Source organism: Neoarius graeffei, chromosome 19 (genome assembly GCF_027579695.1).
Source record: "Neoarius graeffei isolate fNeoGra1 chromosome 19, fNeoGra1.pri, whole genome shotgun sequence".
Lineage (NCBI taxonomy): Eukaryota > Metazoa > Chordata > Actinopteri > Siluriformes > Ariidae > Neoarius > Neoarius graeffei.
In genome coordinates this window covers 8,674,622-8,697,837 of record NC_083587.1, presented here as the reverse complement: position 1 = coordinate 8,697,837, position 23,216 = coordinate 8,674,622, and the positions used below count along the sequence as shown (strand labels likewise).

Sequence of the window (23,216 nt, the reverse complement as noted above, 5' to 3'; positions counted from 1 at the left end):
GGTTCAGATGGCATTCAAGTAGGTCTGCAGCAGTAGGAATTTCCTTACTGCAGTATTTGAAGAATGCCACTGTGTGATTTGTAGTAGTAAAGCAACCAAACCTCCATGTGTTTAATTGTTCGTTAATTCATCAGACACTATTTGTTCCTTAACATGTTGAAGTTCTTCAGCTGCAAGAGTTTAAAGTGCATATCCTGGACCAATTTATTTATTTTATATATGAAAAGTATGTCCCTTTACACATTCATCCAGAAGGGTAATTTTGCACAAGACCATCTGTTGACAGCAGAAAAAAAATCAAATAACAAAATGCGTCTGGAAAAATCCCAAGGGAGTCTGGAGCCAGATTCGTGACGTCACCTGCGGAAGCGTCAGTAGGCTGCGAGCGCTTGCACGGTTTAAGTGCACAGCCTGTGTAGACCAAGCGCTCCCATTTCTCTCTCATTGTCCAGTCTTTTGGGAAACGATAAGTACTAATCCCATCATGATTGGTGTTGCTACACCCTCCTACGATACATCTATTAACCATTTTAATAATTACGTGATAACGTTGAAGAAATTTGCAGAAAACCACCAGGTCGTTTTCTCATAAACAAACCAGCGCTGATGTAGGATTCAGAGGGAGGCGTTCCGCACGCGACATCACGAAAATCAGTGTTTGCCGGGAAATTCAAATGTCAAGTTTTTCCAGAGGCAGACCGACTTGCCTCAAATGGCTTGATTTCAACTGAATTTTTCTGGTATTGCGCAAGGTAAAAAAATTTAAGAGAATGCAGAATGTTATAGATATTTGACCAAAGTTTAATATAAAATAGGAGAATTACATTGATCTTGCTCCTGAATTTACCCGTGATATGCACTTTAAGGAGCTAAAATTTAACATAATTAAAAAGATAAGTTCTCCATGGTATGACTCTTGTGGAATTATTGAATTCCATAAAAATACTAAAACTGTTATTGCTTGATAATATAACCATCACATATGCTCCTGAAATAAAGCAAATGTGTTGCAATTGATTTTTATAATGGTTGATGGGTTTGATTGACATCTGCATTATCCAATTAACAACTTCGCTTGGTTCAGACACACTGCATGTGCGTGTTCAACTAACTTCTTTCCAGCCAGCTGGTTATATTGCACTGAAGGTATTATAATGCCGCCCCCAGTGTTTCTGTAATATGGGGAGGTCTAACATTATCCTATATTATGTGTTTGCTGTGACAGGGCATTGCCCCCCCCCGATTTCTCCCCAATTTTCTCCCTAATTTAGCCATGGCCAATTCCCACCCATCAGACTCCTCTCCAGTATCACATAACAGCTACCAACCAGGGAGGGCTATCATGTGCTTCCTCCAAGACAAGAAACACCAGTTGACCATGTTTTACTCATACAATGTCAGGGGGCTGCAAAGCACACTCGGACGAAAGCCCAATCCACTTACTTCCTATTAAATGTGCTCTCTCACACCCATGACTGGCCAGTGTAACTGACAGGGCAGAGAAGAGAGAGCATGCCATCTCTCCCTCCCAGAGAGCCCAGACAATTTTGCTCTCTTGAGCTCCCAACCACAGATGATTGTGGCGTCATCAGGATTTGAAAGTGGCAATATCTGGATGATGGGGAGGATGACACTTTTCTGCTGTGCCACTCGGGATCCACAGGACATGCATTTCACACTACTTCTAGTTAAGCTGGGCATGATGAATAAAACTACAACAATATCTTGTGGTTTACTATATACACTGGTGCTTGAAAGTTTGTGAACCTTTTAAAATTTTCTATATTTCTGCATAAATATGACCTAAAACATCATCAGATTTTCACACAAGTCCTAAAAGTAGATAAAGAGAACCCAGTTAAACAAATGAGACAACAATATTATACTTGGTCATTTATTTATTGAGGAAAGTGATCCAATATTACACATCTGTGAGTGGCAAAAGTATGTGAACCTCTAGGATTAGCAGTTAATTTGAAGGTAAAATTAGAGTCAGGTGTTTTCAATGGGATGACAATCAGGTGTGAGTGGGCACCCTGTTTTATTTAAAAAACAGGGATATATTAAAGTCTGACCTTCACAACACGTTTGTGGAAGTGTATCATGGCATGAACAAAGGAGATTTCTGAGGACCTCAGAAAAAGCGTTGTTGATGCTCATCAGGCTGGAAAAGGTTACAAAACCGTCTCTAAAGAGTTTGGACTCCACCAATCCACAGTCAGACAGATTGTGTACAAGTAGAGGAAATTCAAGACCGTTGTTACCCTCCCCAGGAGTGGTCAACCAACAGAGATCACTCCAAGAGCAAGGCGTGTAACAGTCGACGAAGTCACAAAGGACCCCAGAGTAACTTCTAAGCAACTGAAGGCCTCTCTCACATGGGCTAATGTTACTGTTCATGAGTCCACCATCAGCAGAACACAGAACAACAAATGGTGTGTATGGTAGGGCTGCAAGGAGAAGCCACTGCTCTCCAAAAAGAACATTGCTGCTCATCTGCAGTTTGCTAAAGATCACATGGACAAGCCAGAAGGCTACTGGAAAAATGTTCTGTGGACGGATGAGACCAAAAATAGAATTTTTTGGTTTAAATGAGAAGCATTATGTTTGGAGAAAGGAAAACACTGCATTCCAGCATAATAACCTTATCCCATCTGTGAAACATGGTGGTGATACTATCATGGTTTGGGCCCGTTTTGACGCATCTGGGTCAGGACGGCTTGCCAAAATTGATGGAACAATGAATTCTAAATTATACCAGTGAATTCTAAAGGAAAATGTCAGGACCTCTGTCCATGAACTGAATCTCAAGAGAAGGTGGGTCATGAAGCAAGACAACGACCCTAAGCACACAAGTTGTTCTACCAAAGAATGGTTAAAGAAGAATAAAGTTAATGTTTTGGAATGGCCAAGTCAAAATCCTGACCTTAATCAAATCAAAATGTTGTGGAAGGACCGGAAGCAAGCAGTTCATGTGAGGAAACCCACCAACATCCCAGAGTTGAAGCTGTTCTGTATGGAGGAATGGGCTAAAATTCCTCCAAGCCAGTGTGCAGGACTGATCAACAGTTACCGGAAATGTTTAGTTGCAGTTATTGCTGCACAAGGGGGTCACACCAGATACTGAAAGCAAAAGGTTCACATATGGCCCTTTTCCACTACCCTTTTTCAGCTCACTTCAGCTCGCTTCAGCTCACTTCAGCCCGACACGGCTCGCGTTTCGACTACCAAAGAACAGCACGACTCAGCTCGCTTCAGCCCTGCTTAGCCCCCAAAACTCGCACGGTTTTGGAGTGGGGCTGAAGCGAGCCAAACCGAGCCGAGTGAGGCTGGGGGCGTGAGCAGACACTCCCCTGTGCATGCCCTCACATGCCCACACACGCCCCGCGAGCACGCTGGGATCTGTAAACACCGCAAACCCGGAAGAAGGAGAATTACGAATTACGAGAATTTCTGAAGCCTTATGCGCCTCGCCTCATCTATACGCTCTTGCCAGTATCTGTTGGCGTGGTCGGTGACAACAAGCCACAGCACCAAGACCAGCAACACTAACGACTCCATGTCCTCCATGTTTATTGTTTACTCTCCGGGTCGTGAGACTACCGCTTAAAAGCTCACTGATGTCACTGTTTGCGCTGCTTAACGACATCACGTGACGTCCACCCACTTTCGCTAACTCCACCCAATGTGTCCACCCACTTCCAGCCAGCACGGTTCAGCGCGGTTGTAGTCGAAATGCAACTCCAACAGCCCCGCTCAGCTCGACTCAGCCCGACTCAGCACGGCACGGCTCAGCTCGACTCAGCCGCGTTTGTAGTGGAAAAGCGGCAATATTTTTGCCACTTACAGATATGTAATATTGGATCATTTTCCTCAATAAATAAATGACCAAGTATAATATTTTTGTCTCATTTGTTTAACTGGGTTCTCTTTATCTACTTTTAGAACTTGGGTGAAAATCTGATGTTGTTTTAGGTCATATTTATGCAGAAATATAGAAAATTCTAAAGGGTTCACAAACTTTCCAGCAACACTGTATTCAGTTTTGCAATAGCAAGATATGCAGTGGGCGGACTTCACGTGTCTCAAAGGAAGCTGATAGACTTCACCCTCTCTGGTTGGTCATGGTCATATGATCGAGAAGACCTATCTGGTTGGTGGAACAGGCCAAAATGAGTTCTCTGGGGAATGCTCTAGTTATTGCAGACTGCATTGTACAACAGCTTTCATCCCAGAAACACTGGTAGGCTCAGAAACGTCACGAAATGATGCAGAAAATAACCTCTATAACCTCTTAAACAAAAGTAACACCTTGCTGTCTGGTTGTTCCTGTAGGTGCAGGACTGAGTTCTTTGGTGTACTCCTCTTCATACCACACCAAGAGCTCCTGTCCTGGGTTAATGGATTGACAGCAACGATACAGAATTCTCCCTTGATACTCAAATGCCACAAGATTCTGTTCTTCTTCATTACGGGCACAATTCACATACCTAAAAGAGTGAGGCAACGTTTCAGAAAAAGGTAAAAAATCAGATCAGAGTTACAGACTTGGAGAAAGCATGGTGGAGATATCAATGACATGAAGATAAAGTTCTTCCAACAAATGAAGAGCTGTAAAATCAAATCACAAAAACGACCCAACAGCTAGTGTACTGCTCACCTCATCCAATTCACATGCGTCTCTCTTTTGGCATTGATGTATTCTTCACACTGCATGCTCCTGCATACCTGTAGAAAAATACCACATTTATTTATTTATTTATTTTTTTAAAGTATTTAGTCAGCCACCAATTGTGCAAGTTCTCCCACTTAAAAAGATGAGAGTGGCCTGTAATTTTCATCATAGGTCCACTTCAGCTATGAGACAGAATGGGGGGGAAAGAATCCAGGAAATCACACTGTAGGATTTTTAATGAATTAATTGGTAAATTCCTCGGTAAAATAAGTATTTGGTCACCTACAAACAAGCAAGACTTCTGGCTCTCACAGACCTGTAACAACTTCTTTAAGAGGCTCCTTTGTCCTCCACTCGTTACCTGTATTAATGGCACCTGTTTGAACTCGTTATCAGTATAAAAGACACCTGTCCACAACCTCAAACAGTCACACTCCAAACTCCACTATGGCCAAGACCAAAGAGCTGTCAAAGGACACCAGAAACAAAATTGTAGACCTGCACCAGGCTGGGAAGACTGAATCTGCAATAGGTAAGCAGCTTGGTGTGAAGAAATCAACTGTGGGAGCAATTATTAGAAAATGGAAGACATACAAGACCACTGATAATCTCCCTCGATCTGGGGCTCCACGCAAGATCTCACCCCGTGGGGTCAAAATGATCACAAGAACGGTGAGCAAAAATCCCAGAACCACACAGGGGTTCCTAGTGAATGACCTGCAGAGAGCTGGGACCAAAGTAACAAAGGCTACCATCAGTAACACACTACGCCGCCAGGGACTCAAATCCTGCAGTGCCAGACGTGTCCCCCTGCTTAAGCCAGTACATGTCCAGGCCCGTCTGAAGTTTGCTAGAGAGCATTTGGATGATCCAGAAGAGGATTGGGAAAATGTCATATGGTCAGATGAAACCAAAATAGAACTTTTTGGTAAAAACTCAACTTGTCGTGTTTGGAGGAGAAAGAATGCTGAGTTGCATCCAAAGAACACCATACCTACTGTGAAGCATGGGGGTGGAAACATCATGCTTTGGGGCTGTTTTTCTGCAAAGGGACCAGGACGACTGATCCGTGTAAAGGAAAGAATGGATGGGGCCATGTATCGTGAGATTTTGAGTGAAAACCTCCTTCCATCAGCAAGGGCATTGAAGATGAAACGTGGCTGGGTCTTTCAGCATGACAATGATCCCAAACACACCGCCCGGGCAACGAAGGAGTGGCTTCGTAAGAACAGGGATGAGAATGAAAAATATTTTAAAAGTCTGAAAAAACCGGGGCGGGGCGGGGCGAGGCAGGGCCCGGGGGGGCCCATGGAGCTAATGATTTTTGGCTTTTTTTTTTTTTTTTAACCCCAAAACTATTAATTTTATCAGCAAAAATTTGCAATTTATTTGGAAATAAATTCCCCTTCTTGGTGGACTCCCAGGTGAAAATGATTAATATGGTACAAGAGACTTGTTTTTAATCAATTCACATTTGATGATTTCAAAAAAATCAATGCACCTTTTAATATAAACGAGCTCTACAGTATTATATTTCTGCATTTTAGCTATTCATGTCTTTGAATACTCTAATCCTTTAAAATGAAGTGCAAACCAGAAAAAAGTTCTATCATATAATTCTCTTAAGCTTTCTTCTGATATTATCAGGAGGTCTTGCATATTAAGCAGGCAACATTCAACATCACTTATCACTTCCCTTTCAACTGTTGTGTGGACTAACTAGGTTTTATCTGGACAGGATGTTGTGTAATGTAATACATATACCATGTGGTCAATCTGAAGATCGAGATGGTGATTTTGAATTAAAGAACAGGCATGTACAATGGGAATTACATATTGGAAATTTTTTTTAAATCAAAAACTACAAGTTCATCTCGGCCTAAAAAATTTGGGCAGATGCTCCCGCGCGGCACACACCAGCATTTCCCCCCCCCCCCCCCCCCCATGAAATGAGCAATAAGTAGGAGAGTTATACATGCTATCATACTTAAAATTTCATCAGAAATATATGGCCCTTTTCCATTACCCTTTTTCAGCTCACTTCAGCTCACTTCAGCCCGACACGGCTCGCGTTTCGACTACCAAAAAACAGCACGACTCAGCTCGTTTCAGCCCTGCTTAGCCCCTAAAACTCGCACCGTTTTGGAGTGGGGCTGAAGCGAGCCAAACCGTGCCGAGTGAGGCTGGGGGCGTGAGCGGACACTCCCCTGTGCAGTGATTGGTGAGGAGGAGTGTCCTCACATGCCCACACACGCCCCGCGAGTGCGCTGGGATCTGTAAACACCGTAAACCCGGAAGAAGAAGAATTACGAGAATTTCTGAAGCCTTATGCGCCTCGCCTCATCTATACGCTCTTGCCAGTATCTGTTGGCGTTGTCGGTGACAACAAGCCACAGCACCAAGACCAGCAACACTAACGACTCCATGTCCTCCATGTTTATTGTTTACTATTCGGGTCGTGAGACTACCGCTTAAAAGATCACTGAATCAGTGACATACAGAGCATCGTGGACGAGTTCGCGGAGCGCAAGGCTCGTCGTATGCCCTTCAAATAATGCGCGCAGTAGGCTATTGATGTTTTATTATGAGCCATGTACAGTATGTCGCCTAATGTTTTTTTGTTTCTGAGTTACATGTTCGTTTGAAGGACTTAATGTACAAAATAACATAGTTGCACCCCGTAGTGTTGAAATTGGTAAACAGAGTGCATTCAGTGAGGTTTGCACCGCCCTCCTTTTATTTCTGACTCTTCCTGTCACCGTTGCAACCTCTGAGCGCTCATTCGTATGCCCTTCAAATAATGTGCGCAGTATAGGCTATTGATGTTTTATTATGAGCCATGTACAGTATCCTAATGTTTTTTGTTTCTGAGTTACATGTTCGTTTGAAGGACTTGATGTACTAAATAACATAGTTGCACCCGGTAGTGTTGAAATTGGTAAACACCGCAGTTGCGGACATTTTGTAGCCTAAAATGATGTTATGATAAGCTTTAATAAAGGGCCCGGTCATTTGCCCCGCCCCCGGCCCGGCTCTGACTTGTTCCGCCACTGATGTCACTGTTTGCGCTGCTTAACGACATCACGTGACGTCCACCCACTTTCGCTAACTCCACCCAATGTGTCCACCCACTTCCAGCCAGCACGGTTCAGCGCGGTTGTAGTCGAAATGCAACTCCAACAGCCCCGCTCAGCTCGACTCGGCACGGCACGGCACGGCTCAGCCGCGTTTGTAGTGGAAAAGCGGCAATAGATATGATACTATGATTCTCCCCAACATGCTACATTAGATAAGCTAACCCCATTTATAAAAGATACACACATATATGACATGTAATTGATATATATTTTTGGGGGCGCGCGCTCTCTGTCATGCCGATCCTGTAGGCTGCACTGACTCAATACAACTGAAAACTCCGGTCCTCGAGGAAAAAAAAAAAAGATAAAAGCCCGCCCACACTGAAAGCTGATTGGCTTATTTTGCTGAGTAACCCAATCAAGATGCTCTTTGTCTGGCATGCGCTACATGAACAGGCACACAGGCAGTGTTGCCAGATTGGGTGGTTTTAAGTGCCTTTTGGCAGGTTTTGAACATATTTTGGGCTGGAAAACATCAGCAGTATCTGGCAACACTGCACACAGTCTCCCTCACGCACCCCCTCGCGCGCGCACATTCTAAGATGCGTGATGCAGACCTTAATGTTGCGCGCGCACGCTCTTGCTCGCTTCTATCAATATGCAGGAGACTCCCAGAACTTCCGGTAGACTTGGGATGTCTGTGTTATAAGGTGACCACAGATCATTAATCATACCCCCCCCCCCAAAAAAAAAATTTTTTCTCAACGGATTTACATCGATCTCAAAAACGATCATTTTGGTCTGAAAAAGTCAGAAATCCGCCAATCGGTGGAAAATTCTCATCCCTGTAAGAAGCATTTCAAGGTCCTGGAGTGGCCTAGCCAGTCTCCAGATCTCAACCCCATAGAAAATCTTTGGAGGGAGTTGAAAGTCCGTGTTGCCCAGTGACAGCCCCAAAACATCACTGCTCTAGAGGAGATCTGCATGGAGGAATGGGCCAAAATACCAGCAACAGTGTGTGAAAACCTTGTGAAGACTTACAGAAAACGTCTGACCTCTGTCATTGCCAACAAAGGGTATATAACAAAGTATTGAGATTAACTTTTGTTATTGACCAAATACTTATTTTCCACCATAATTTGCAAATAAATTCTTTAAAAATCATACAATGTGATTTTCTGGATTTTTTTTTCTTCTCATTTTGTCTCTCATAGTTGCGGTATGCCTATGATGAAAATTACAGGCCTCTCTCATCTTTGGGAAAACTTGCACAATTGGTGACTGACTAAATACTTTTTTGCCCCACTGTATATGGCTTTAAATGAGGTTTACAGAAACAAGAACAATGACTCATGCCAAAATTATTAAGCCTCACAAAGGCTGAATTAAAGGTTTTTGACTGTATCGTAAGATTCACAAAACAGCTGACAAGCTCCGAGATGAATTTAGTAACTATAGGAAAATGCAGGCAAGGCTTTATCAGAATTTAGCCAAAGGAAAGGTTTCTCATAAAAGCCTTTACTTCTGACATGGCAAAGCTGTGCTGTGACTCAGACCTCTCTGATAAATATCCATCTGTCCCTTGTGTTTTGGTCTCTAAACAGACAGCTACAAAAATACACAACTTTAAAAGTCAGTTCTGTCTCTAAATGGGTTTTATATAAAATATTTTTTTATCTGTACAAGTAATATTTATTTGGGCGCCAATGTTGTTTTAGTTCAGTGTAGCAGTGTTCATCTTTAATTTAAATTATTTTAAATTTACTTTTAGTCTTGTGTCCTGAAAATAGTAGTTACATTTTAGTCTTTTTTTTTGGTCAAGATTTCATCAATGGAACTCAATTTTAATTTTAGTCTAATTCTATCAATGTTTTAATCATAATTTCCTCAGATAGTTGCATGGTACTTGTAAAATATGCCCTGCAGTTTTAAGAGGACCTGTTGCAGGAGGGGTTTAGCCGGATTCCCCCCCAGCATATGGCTGGTTTTGTCACTATGCAGAAGTTACAGTACTCAGCATAAATGAGTACACCCCCTTTGAAAAGTAACATTTTAAACAATCTCAATGAACACAAGCAATTTCCAAAATGTTGACAAGACAAAGTTTAATATAACATCTGTTTAACTTATAACGTGAAAGTAAGGTTAATAATATAACTTAGATTACACGTTTTTTTTTTTTTCAGTTTTACTCAAATTAGGGTGGTGCAAAAATGAGTACACCCCACAACAGAAACTACTACATCTAGTACTTTGTATGGCCTCCATGATTTTTAATGACATCAACAAGTTTTCTAGGCATGGAATGAACAAGTTGGTGATATTTTGCAACATCAATCTTTTTCCATTCTTCAACAATGACCTCTTTTAGTGACTGGATGCTGGATGGAGAGTGATGCTCAACTTTTCTCTTCAGAATTCCCCAAAGAAAATAAATTTCTTTACACCACAAAGGTGAAGGCTACAAGATGATCAGCAAAGCTTATCAGTCAGAATACTGTAGAAAAAGTGGTACAAAAATTTAAGAAAGCTGGAACTGCAACCATCTCACAGAGACGTCCAGGTCGTCCACGGAAGTTAACACCTCGACAGGAGCGTCTTCTGATGGGAAGGGTTGAAGAAAATTGGCATGCAAGTTCACTGCAGTTACCTAAAGTAGAAAGCCAAACTGGGGTGACTATTTCCGGTGACACAATACGGCGTACACTGCAGAGGAATGGCATGCATGGATGCCGTCCACGAAAGAAGCCTCTCCTAAAGCCCAGGCACAAAAAAGCCCGCCTCGAGTTTGCCAGGGCCCATGCTAACAAAGATGAAGCCTACTGGGACTCTATACTCTGGAGTGAGGAGACCAAGATAAATGTTTTTGGAACTGATGGCTTCAAAACTGTATGGCGTCACAAAGGTGAGGAATACAAAGAAAAATGCATGGTGCCTACAGTGAAACATGGTGGTGACAGTGTCCTTATGTGGGGCTGCATGAGTGCTGCTGGTGTCGGGGAGCTGCATTTCATTGATGGCATCATGAATTCACAGATGTATTGCTCTATACTGAAAGAGAAGATGCTACCATCACTCCGTGCCCTTGGTCGTTATGCACTTTTCCAACATGGCAATAATCCTAAACACACATCTAAGGCCACTGTTGGATTTCTGAAGAAGAACAGGGTGAAAGTGATTCAGTGGCCAAGTATGTCTCCTGATCTGAACCCAATCGAACACCTATGGGGAATTCTGAAGAGACAAGTTGAGCATCACTCTCCATCCAGCATCCGGTCACTAAAAGTCATTGTTGAAGAATGGAAAAAGATTGATGTTGCAAAATGTCGCCAACTTGTTCATTCCATACCTAGAAGACTTGGTGTTGTCATTAAAAATCATGGAGGCCATACAAAGTACTAGATGCAGTAGTTTTTGTTGTGGGGTGTACTCATTTTTGCACCACCCTAATTTGAGTAAAACTGAAAATGTGTAATCCAAGTTATATTATTAACCTTACTTTCACGTTATAAATTACAGATGTTATTTTAAACTTTGTCTTGCCAACATTTTGGAAATTGTGTTCATTGAGATATTGTTTAAAATGTTCCTTTTCAAAGGGGGTGTACTCATTTACGCTGAGCACTGTATGTGGAGTTAGCCATGACTGTAATGGTGATGAGCCCTATTTTCATATGAAGATGTTTGTTCAGACCAATGTCGTGTGTGTGTCCTGACTCATATACCCGTTAGAATCCAGGAGCATTATGAAAGCCATACGAGCAGGGAAGTGAGCGAGTCTAGCAAACCGGATTCACTCCCGCTTCCCAACTACGGTCAGGAATGTGAAAAAGAGGGAAGGCAACATACTGGAATGGATTTTGCTCAGGATATTTCCCCTAGCTGTAAAAATTCCCTTGAGAAGTAAGCTAGGATGACTGTGTTAACAGAACCAGCTATCTTGGGTCACATTTATTCGTCAGGGCATAATGAACAGAGATTTTGTTTTGCCATGCTTTTACCGGCCCTCTCTGTGGGCCTGTCATTTCAGGTTCACATGACAGCATACGTGTTCTCACCGGTCAATCACAACCAAGTTAGCTAATGCACATTAACATTCTACACTAATGCAAAAGCAGTGTGCAGCAGTGAAACAAAAGCCATGGAAAGGTCAAAAATTTAAGGAGGAGCTAAAAAAACAAACAAACCAGGCATTAGAGGCATAGGCTTCCAAATGTTTAAAAAAATAAATAAATCTACAAACTGTTTGGGCATCAGCACCCTGAATTGGCCTGCAATGCCATTTTCAAGGACCAGAATGAAGAGCTTAAAATGGACATTAAAACATAGCTATAGACTAGGCTGTTGCCTCTCGCGGTTACCAGAGGACTAGCCCCCCTGTAACCCTAGCTGTATAGGTGAGAGGCCGAGGGCTATGGAAACGAAGGTCAGCGCCGCCCAATGTGCCTGACTGCATGGAGCGGGAAGGACTTTACAGATGGGCTAGGCTGCATGTTCACTTAAAACTGCTGTAACTTGCCCAACCATAACTGATTATCATATGTACCAGAGATTTCCAAGCTTGTTGGGGCTGAAGCACATTAAAGGTCAAATCAGAATGTCAAGGCACACCAAATTAAAAGTTGGCTATCGATTATGAAGAATGTCACACACATTATGATGGGCTAGAAGGTCATTTGCAAAATTTGACCCAGATTGCATGACAGCAGATTGTCAAATAATTATTAAAACAGATAGGTAAATCAGACAGGCAATTGTATCATTTATTAAAAACGTGAGGCAACGCTCATTACAGTGTTTTCCATGAGTTACCTAGACTGTAGTGACGGAAGCATTTTCAGAACACAAACACCATTTGATTTGAGACTGATAACATGAAGTGTCCACTCCAGTCATCCACTAGTCCAAACACAATACAATGGTTATCAATTTAAAACAGCAAACAGATAACATCAATGGAGAAGTTAGCATTGATAATTAGCATTCATCAAACTTGAGCTTAGAGAACGTTAACATCAGCATGTCCGAATCTCATCTCCTCGCTTGAAAACAGTGCACGGTTAAATTTGTAGAGTTTTAGCTTATTTGAGTCAGAAAAGCTGCCAACACATCCGGTAGCATGTATTCGTCATTCAAAACACAAGTGCATGCTCTAACCAGAGTTCAAAATAGGTTTATTTTTGGCTAAAATGAAATTATTCTGCATGTTCTCTATTCAATATTTTAAATTTTCTAAAAAAATAAATAAACCGGTTGAACACAGGTAACCACTTCTGCTTCATTTCTTTGAGGGCTGAAGTGTATGCTCTAGTCATTTTTTTAACTGTTTATGAACTGTGAAACTCCTTAACCATGCTTTGCGGGTTTGGCCTTTTTGCTGTGGCATCACCATTCATATCGATACAATCAGTGTGTTTATGCTTAAATTACTAAAGCACAAAATTGTTTTGTACAAGTTCTTCATAGATCTAAAACTCTTAATTTTGCTCTCAAAGTGCACCAGTTTGATACATTTAACTTTAAAATAAACAAAATTATCTCACAGGGGAGCATGCCCCCAGAGCGAGGGCCACTGACCCTAGTTTCACAAAATCCTGAGGGAAACACTATTATTCTGTCTGTTTTTTTTTAAATAACTACTGCCAGTGGAAAAGCTACCTGTTCTTTTGCAAGTTAGGGTAGCTGTGAAAGAAATCTCTCTCAACTCAAACATAGAAGTAGGTGATCGTGATTATGCAACATATCCTGAAGCATGTTGATGTTCAAAAATAAACTTGACGGGTAGTGAACTAATGTGGCAAGTGTATGTGGAAGGAGAAATCATGAGACGGAGAGCTCCGCTTTTGAATATAAAAGTGTGTCATTGCATATCGTACAACGAAATTGGACGCCATCCTACCAGTGCAACATCTGCTTATTTTAGATTTAATTATTTATTTCGGTCATTTCAACTTTCAATAACACACACTGGTTACATACATATCAGCAAGAAAGACCAAAAAGGATTAGACTGAAGCAAAAGCTTAATGCGTCTACCCTCATCACATTTCATAAATTAATAAATCTTTTTTTTTATGCCAAAGGAATTAAGGAAAGAAATAAAAAGGAAAAAAAACCCTAAAATTATAATAGTAACAATAGTATCTGTTACATTTTGTTCAATACAATTTTACAGCTTTTAATTTCAAATGAACACCAAAACATACATATTGGATTTTGCCGTGTTCGTATTCTGTAGCGTTACATATCAAGTAGCTGGATCAAATTTAAATCAAACCATTTTTTTCCAAACATATTTCATATCTCAGTTTTGTACTTACTGATAATCTTATGTTTGTATGCTTTAAGGCCTTTACACAGTTTAATTTCATTTTCAAGACCAATCCATAAATTAACTCCTGTTATAGATATACACCTCTATTTCACATTTGTTCTGAACTTTGTTTTAACAAACATATGAGTTCCTTTCAATTCATAATGATTCTCTCTGATTTGAAAAAAACTCTGAATACAGTCAGGGATAGTTTTGTTTTTGATTTTAAACATAAATTGAGCAATTTTGTAATCCACAAAATCACGAAATTTAAGGCCATTCAAGTTTATAAACTGATTGGTTGGTTCACTATAACATACGTTGTGTATGATCCCAATAGCTCTTTTCTGCAATATGAAGATCGGGTTTGTGATTGCATTTCCCCAGACCTCCACACAATAAGTTATGTATGGAACAAGCAGAGAATTATAAAGTGCGTGCAATGATTTTTGGCTTGGAATGTGTTTAGTTTTATGAAGTATTGCAATAGACTTGGACATTTTTGTTTTTACACGTTTAACTTGACAGGTAGCGAACTAATGTGGCAAGTGTGTGTGGAAGGAGAAATCATGAGACGGAGAGCTCCACTTTTGAATATAAAAACGTGTCACTGCATATCGTACAACGAAATTGGATGCCATCCTACCAGTGCAACATCTGCTTATTAAAAATAAAGAAATATGTCCATATAATATATATTAACAACTCAAAAACTCTAAAAAGACATACACGCACAAAACATTCACACTGCTGTTTTTTGTTTTTAAATTGCACGGTCCCTTTAAAACAAGCACTGTTTAGTGCAGTTATGGCTCTTGGGTAGAAGCTCTTTTTCGGTCTATAGACCCCTTACACTGACATCACATTTACGTTAGCAATGGTTACTACCCTACCCTATACCTGTAGGACAAGCAAACTTTGTTTACATACTGAAGCCAAGCAAAGATGTCAGACGTCCGTTGCTGTTGTAGTTTTCTTCAGACAGCTAAAAAAGCTCTACTAACGGATTACTTGGATAATCTTAAAGAAGTGAAGGATACATGGAAATTAGAGTTTATTAGTGGCTATGATCTGTACAAAATTCCTCAAAACCAATGGAGTGACGGTGCAGATTTGTGGCCTAGTGTTGGCTACATGTTGGAATGTACTTTCCTTTTCCGGAAGAATCCGGACATGGAAGAACAGTTCAAAAAAAAAAACAAAAAACTGCACACCCTACTATATAAACAAGAAAACCTTTGTGTAAAGAATTTTTACCGACATCAGCTTTAGGGAACAGAATGCTGCAAAAGCCTGAGCATTTACTCTCAAAGGACTACTACTTGAACTGTGGGCTAGATGGTATTCCCGGCCCGCCATGTCTCAACAACCTCAAGGACATCAAGTTACAGAGCTATTTGCACTCAACAATGTGCAACGTGCTAGAGGGGCGCATCCGTATGTGCTGACCCTCGGTAGTGGCGTGTGGCGAATTTGTCTTTGTCTGTTTATTTTCTGTAGTAAGTTTGTAAAATGAAGCCAGGTGATCAGGGCTCAAAATTAACTTTTTTTCTTTGTGTCCCCCAGTGGTCCCGAATTCTGTGTTGTATTGTCCCGAATGGAAGCAATAGTGTCCCCATTTTTTTCCTCTCTGAAATAACCAGTGGTTAATATTATCATATGAAGTTACTATTATATTTGTAACTATGCGATTTTGAACCTTTTATATCATTTTTACAATAAGTCACAAAACACAAGTGACACATGTCCTATACATCATCTACTTCAAAATTAGTTATTGCATTTTAGTTTATTAAACTTTGGTGATCTCACTGTATGAATAGATACCCGTTTATTTAAAGGGGCCAACTAGCTCATTCAGAAAATGTTTCAACTCACTACATCTGCAGTACACTTTAGTTGAAAATAAGACCCCTTTTATGTTCATTTCATCTACTTATACCTTGAATATCTGTTGGCATATATAAGGCCAACTTATCATTTTCACCATTACCGTTATCCATTTTTATGTAATATACCTGTTGCCCCATTCAGAGATGTTTTGAAAGCCATCAGCCATACCATCAATAGATGAAATGCCCTTGAGCAAGGCACCTACCCCAACATTGCTACAGGGACTGTAACACTGTAAAAAACCGTAAAGTCACTTTGGATAAAAGTGTCATATCATATAAGTGCAAACAAAGCAATGTAATCCAAGTTTTTTTTTATTGTAACCTTTAGTCATATAAATCATTTACATTATTTACAGTGCTTAATTTCATTTTCTTTGACCTAGATAAATTTCCCATTCATTTCTATGGAATTATTTGAAAAACTACACACATTTTCAAACATCCGCTGCTCTGGCATGCTTTCACCTAGAGACATGATTCAAACTTTAAAACGTAGAGAAACTTTTCCTCTGTGGATCTGGCATTCAACTTTTTGCTAGGCTCTATACTTTTTGATCAGTCACAGATCAAGCACCATGATCACACCTGGAGAAATTCCGGCTTTATAATGGGTGTCTATGGCGTTACACACCAGTGGAGCTCAGGAGTTTAGAGTGTAGGCAGCTTGAAAAAAAAAGCTCTGACTTTCTCATTTAAACTGTTTTCTCAGCCACAATTTTCACTCTACACACACAACTTTCTCAAAAGTTGTAGTCACACATTGTGTGAATCAAGACAAGTGTCTCCCTGAGCGATAGGATTTACAGTTTTTGAATGAGAAGCCTGAAAGTAAGGAGAGGACAGCCGCGCTCTCCCATAGACTCACATTATAAACGTGGCAGCGCTTTTACTGCAAAATCAGAAAAGTCACTTGTTTTTAACTCGCTCTAGTGTCCACATTTTTTACACTAGGGACAAAAAAAAATAAATACGTGTGTTCATGGGAGCCTTGTAGCACTCAGTGTGAAAGAATTTTGTGAATAGCTCCTTTCGTTTCCGTGTAAATCAGCGTTGTTCGAGGAGAGGGAACTCTGAGAAAAAGCGCTCTTTGCTTGTTATATTGTGTCTTTTCCCTGCACCGTTACCAAGGCGACGAGCTCCACTCAGGGAGCAGAGAGGGGAGGGGCTGCTCTCTCTCTCTCTCTCTCTCATGGTGTATAGCAGGGGTGCCCACAATATTTTGATTCGCGAGCTACTTTTAAAATGACCATGTTAATATGATCTACTCGGACTAGGTTGTTACCACTACTAGGCCTACTATGACTACTAGTACTACTACTACTAGGACTACTACTACTACTACTAATAATAATAATAATAATAATAACAATAATGACACTTGTTTTGATTTATAAACATTCACATGCAATTTGTTTAATAATATGCAAACATGCATACAAAAAGGTGACTGAAATCTACATTCAAATTATGTTAAATGCATAAGCTTTGTACTCCTAAACGTATTTTTGTTCAAATCACTGTTAACTTTTATAAACCGCAAACTACTAATATGTAAACATGGAACAAGCCCACTGTAAAAAAAAAAATGGGCTATGTTTAGAAAAAAAAGTTAAATGCATCCAGACAGGCATTGTAAACCCCAAAACATTTTTGTTCACATCAATTGACTTTTGTATAGCCTGCTAGACAGAGATTTGACATTTACAACAATTTTATATAAAAACATTTTTCCTTCTTTTATATTTTTTTCCTTCTTTCTTTTCTTTTTTTTTTAACCGTGGAACTTAGCAACAGCACAACTTTAATACATAGCATACTGATGTAGGCCCTAAATCAGATCTTAATCCGATGATGATCGGCACTGGAGGGAGTCAGAGAGGGCTGCATAGTCCGGACAGTAGCTGCTGGTAGCGAGCCTCAAGCAGGCCTCGAGATGATCGTTGGACATACTGGAGCGGTATTTGGACTTAATGATCTTCATATGCGAAATAAGTGGAGCCGAACAATGCGGTTAAGGAGGTGGCACATTGCCGCATGTTCGGGTACTTCGCCTCCGTGAGTAAATTCCAAAACGGCCCATGCGCCCTGGACTTCAACTCGATGTCAGACTGCAGCATCAGCATCTCGTCTTCCACGGCAGACGTGTTCAGCTGAAACAGTGCCGCAACTTTTGAGGCGAGGGAATCCACCTCAGTATCTTCCCCGAATGGGTGGCACATGAATGTAGCTAGTGGCTTGAGCAAAGCAAAGTCTTGAAATCGCTTCTCAAACTCTGACTGGAGAATTTCAATCTGCTCAGTGTAGCGTGCACTGTTAAGTTGCGCAAACGCCCTCCCTTGCATCTCCAGCTCCGAGGCGAGGTTTCAGAAGTTTCCTAAATCACGGCGCTGCATCTTTGAAACCAGCAGTTTCATTTTGCTGGTTGTCATGGTAACCTAATGTAACAATTTTTTTGACGCAGCGCTCTGACATTTCGCTTCAGGGAAAAAGCGAATTTGTTTACATGTAAAAATGACCACAATGTTTTTTTTTTTTTTTTAATTTCATAACAAATATATTAATATTTACATATCAATCATGAGATCTACCATCCCTGCCTTCGAGATCGACCGGTCGATCGCGATCGACGTAGTGGGCACCCAGGGTGTATAGAGATCTTGCAGTCACGTGACCAGAAAGTACACAACCGCCATCTTGTCGGTCAAAAACACCGCTGAATACTGCTGCACTCGTGTACAGAATGGATCAATTTCAACCGACGGACTACACGGCTCATTTTTCTAATGAACAGATACAGTGGTGCTTGAAAGTTTGTGAACCCTTTAGAATTTTCTACATTTCTGCATATGATCTAAAACATCAGATTTTCACACAAGTCCTAAAAGTAGATAAAGAGAACCCAGTTAAACAAATGAGACAAAAATATTACACTTGGTCATTTATTTATTGAGGAAAATGATCCAATATTACATATCTGTGAGTGGCAAAAGTATATGAACCTCTAGGATTAGCAGTTAATTTGAAGGTGAAATTAGAGTCAGGTGTTTTCAATCAATGGGATGACAATCAGGTGTGAGTGGGCACCCTGTTTTATTTAAAGAACAGGGATCTATCAAAGTCTGATCTTCACAACACATGTTTGTGGAAGTGTATCATGGCACGAACAAAGGAGATTTCTGAGGACCTCAGAAAAAGCGTTGTTGATGCTCATCAGGCTGGAAAAGGTTACAAAACCATCTCTAAAGAATTTGGACTCCACCAATCCACAGTCAGACAGATTGTGTACAAATGGAGGAAATTCAAGACCATTGTTACCCTCCCCAGGAGTGGTCGACCAACAAAGATCACTCCAAGAGCAAGGCATGTAATAGTTGGCGAGGTCACAAAGGACCCCAGGGTAACTTCTAAGCGACTGAAGGCCTCTCTCACATTGGCTAATCTTAATGTTCATGAGTCCACCATCAGGAGAACACTGAACAATAATGGTGTGCATGGCAGGGTTGCAAGGAGAAAGCCACTGCTGTCCAAAAACAACATTGCTGCTCGTCTGCAGTTTGCTAAAGATCACGTGGACAAGCCAGAAGGCTATTGGAAAAATGTTTTGTGGGCGGATGAAACCAAAATAGAACTTTTTGGTTTAAATGAGAAGTGTTATGTTTGGAGAAAGGAAAACACTGCATTCCAGCAGAAGAACCTTCTCCCATCTGTGAAACATGGTGGTGGTAGTATCATGGTTTGGGCCTGTTTTGCTGCATCTGGGCCAGGACGGCTTGCCATCATTGATGGAACAATGAATTCTGAATTATACCAGCGAATTCTAAAGGAAAATGTCAGGACATCTGTCCATGAACTGAATCTCAAGAGAAGGTGGGTCATGAAGCAAGACAACGACCCTAAGCACACAAGTCGTTCTACCAAAGAATGGTTAAAGAAGAATAAAGTTAATGTTTTGGAATGGCCAAGTCAAAGTCCTGACCTTAATCCAATGGAAATGTTGTGGAAGGACCTGAAGCGAGCAGTTCATGTGAGGAAACCCACCAACATCCCAGAGTTGAAGCTGTTCTGTACGGAGGAATGGGCTAAAATTCCTCCAAGCCGGTGTGCAGGACTGATCAACAGTTACTGCAAACGTTTAGTTGCAGTTATTGCTGCACAAGGGGGTCACACCAGATACTGAAAGCAAAGGGTCACATACTTTTGCCACTCACAGATATGTAATATTGGATCATTTTCCTCAATAAATAAATGACCAAGTACAATATTTTTGTCTCATTTGTTTAACTGGGTTCTCTTTATCTACTTTTAGGACTTGTGTGAAAATCTGATGATGTTTTAGGTCATATGTATGCAGAAATATAGAAAATTCGAAAGGGTTCACAAACTTTCAAGCACCACTGTAACTAGATATATGTCTAAAATAAATGATCTACAGATTAGTGACCCTTATGGCTTACCGGACGGAGTTTTCACGACCGGATTTTGAACTGCCAGCGGAATACCCGGACGTGTATAATTACCTCATTAACTTTCCCTTGCTGTTCAGTGGTGAAGCACTGCGTGCCTATAAATCTCTGGACAGTTATCTTTACAGAAATTCAGGATTTGTCAGCGACTCAGATGTGGCATATTGTAAACAAGAATCCTCATTGGATGGGTAAGTCACTTAAGTATTGAGTATAGCACTGACCAGCCGATTATAGAATAGAATAAGGTAATTCCAGCTGTGATTCCAAATCGTCCGTCTTGTTTACATGGATCTGGTGTTGGAGAGGTAGGGGCTTAGCAGTGGAGGTTTGAGTGGCTGTTTTCTGAGCTTAGTCAACAGGTCGGCTCTGCCTGCAGCCTCGCTTTTGCTTCCGCTCCCGACGCCGCCTCCTTCGCTTTGCTTCCAATAACAATCCACGGAGACCCCGCTGGTCTCGCTATCTCATCCGGAATGTTGTGCATGCGATGGAAATCGCTACAAACCGTCATTTTCTGCTGGAAACCAATGCCCAGTAAGTCCATACGTTTGTAGTGGATATTGAAGTCCGGTACAGACGAACAACACGCAAAAATACATACAAAAAACATAAAAAACGTGCACAGGTAGGGAGAGCTTGTAGCCGCAGCCGTTGTAGTAGAATTGTATATAGTAGGGTTTTCCAGAAGAAAAGGTAGAAGTAAAAGCAGAAGTAGAACCAGAAGCAGAAGTAGAAGGCGGAATATGGCGTTTGACCGACAAGATGGCGTCAGTCACAATCTGGATTGGCTGTGACGTCACATGCAAGTGCTCCATTGAGCTGTTATATTTACAGAAATATTCATGTTAAAAGGTGTCTCATGCTGCATCAGATTCATCAGAAGGTGGTAACTTAGGTGACCTGCAAGGAAATTCATTAAATTTTGTGAAATTATTCCTGTCTAAATATAGGTTATGGCAGCCATCTTGAAAAAAAAATTCAAAAAAAAAAAAAAGCCTGCCTACCGACCCTAGTTTTGAAATCTACGTAACCGGAAACACACTTTTTTTTTTTTGGCCTAAAGAACTGAAACACCATTTAAATCTGAAGAAAATAGCCTTCATGGAGAGTAACCTAGAAAAAACAAAAGAACTGACCAAGGAAGTCAGACGGCTAATAAAAAAGGCCCAACTGGATTACAAGGATAAGGTTGAAGGAAAACTGAAGACTGGTAATGCTAGAGATGCATGGAGAGGGTTGAACAAAATGATGGGTAGGGAGAAAAAACACATTTGCCAGTGTGACGAGGACCCTGTCCAGCTAGCAAACAATCTAAACAGATTTTACTCTAGATTCGATATACATGATTTTCAAAAAGAGTGTGACGCTGTCTGCACTGGTCTGATCTCTGACCCAATGATTATTCAAGAACACACAGTAACTTCCATACTCCAGAGGCTTAACCCTCACAAAGCCCCAGGTCCAGATGGACTCAAGGGGAGGGTGTTAAAGGAATGTGCGGCCCAACTAGGTCCAACTATCACCAAAGTATTCCAGCTGTTCCTGGACTGCAACTTCTATCCTCAAGCTTGGAAGACAGCGACTATCATCCCTGTACTTAAAACTCCCCATGCCAAAACAAATAACGACTTCAGACCCATTGCTCTCACACCCATCCTCAGCAAATGCATGGAGCGTCTAATTCGCAATGATCTGACCCGCCAGGTAGCAGGATCACTGGACCCTATGCAATTTGCCTATCGTACCAACAGAGGGGTGGAGGACGCCCCACACACCCTCCTACACAACATACATAGGTCACCTGGATAAACCAAAAACTCATGCCCGCATTCTCTTCATGGATTTCTCCTCAGCTTTTAATACTGTGCAGCCACACCTCCTCTTACAGCGCCTCTGTGACCTGAAAGTTAGTAGTGGCCTAGTCCTTCTCATCAGGGACTTTCTGAGAAACCGGCCCCAGCGTGTGTGTATTAACAACTGCCTCTCTGACTCTCTAGTCCTCAACACCGGTGTTCCTCAAGGATGTGTATTATCACCCCTGCTTTTCTCCATATACACAAACGAGATACAATGCAACAGTGATGACCTCTCCCTCATCAAGTATGCAGATGACATGGCCCTAATTGCTTGCCTGCGGGACACAGACAGCTCCCCCTACCTGCAGTACATCAACACCCTAGCTGCATGGTTTGATAGCAGCTTCCTGGATCTCAACGTCACCAAGACCAAGGAGATGTGGCTGGGAAGCAGCAAGAAGGGAGGCAACAAAGATTCTGGGCATGCCTTCAGGCCAATCAGCATGAAGGGTCAGGAAGTGGAGCAGGTCACTCAATTCAAATACCTTGGAACAATAATAGACAGTCAGTTACAATTTCAAGAACATGTGGACTATACATTCAAAAAAGGGAGACAGCACCTGGCTCTTCTGAGGAAACTCAGGAACCTGAACACTAGTCAGCGGACAATGACCATGGTCTACAAATCAGTGACAGAGTGTGTGCTGACATTTAACATCGTGTCATGGTATGGGCACCTCTCTGTCAAAAAACAAACAAACAAACCACACTGATACAGATCGTCAACCAGGCTGGAAAAATTATTGGACACAAACAATTGCAACTTTCACACCTATATACACAGGCTCTAACAAAAAAAGCATTTCAAGTCTACCAGGACCCCACTCACCCTCTACACTGTGCTTTCCAGATGCTGCCATCAGGACGGAGACTTAAAGTCCCAATGACTAGGAAGAATGGTTACAAGCGGTCATTTATTCCATCAGCTGTGACCATT

At 41.2% G+C, this 23,216-nt stretch overlaps 1 protein-coding gene across 1 annotated transcript in view; it reads right to left on the bottom strand.

Annotated features, from left to right (window-relative positions):
- Positions 1–23,216, bottom strand: part of LOC132867696 (zinc finger protein 883-like) — a 57,453-nt gene that overhangs the window by 2,506 nt on the left and 31,731 nt on the right. The window contains exons 4-5 of the mRNA XM_060900706.1: positions 4,661–4,728; positions 4,312–4,490 (exon numbers count right to left, since the gene is read on the bottom strand). Of these exons, the coding sequence (XP_060756689.1) occupies positions 4,312–4,490; positions 4,661–4,728 (247 nt within the window). The remainder of the gene's footprint in view (positions 1–4,311; positions 4,491–4,660; positions 4,729–23,216) is intronic.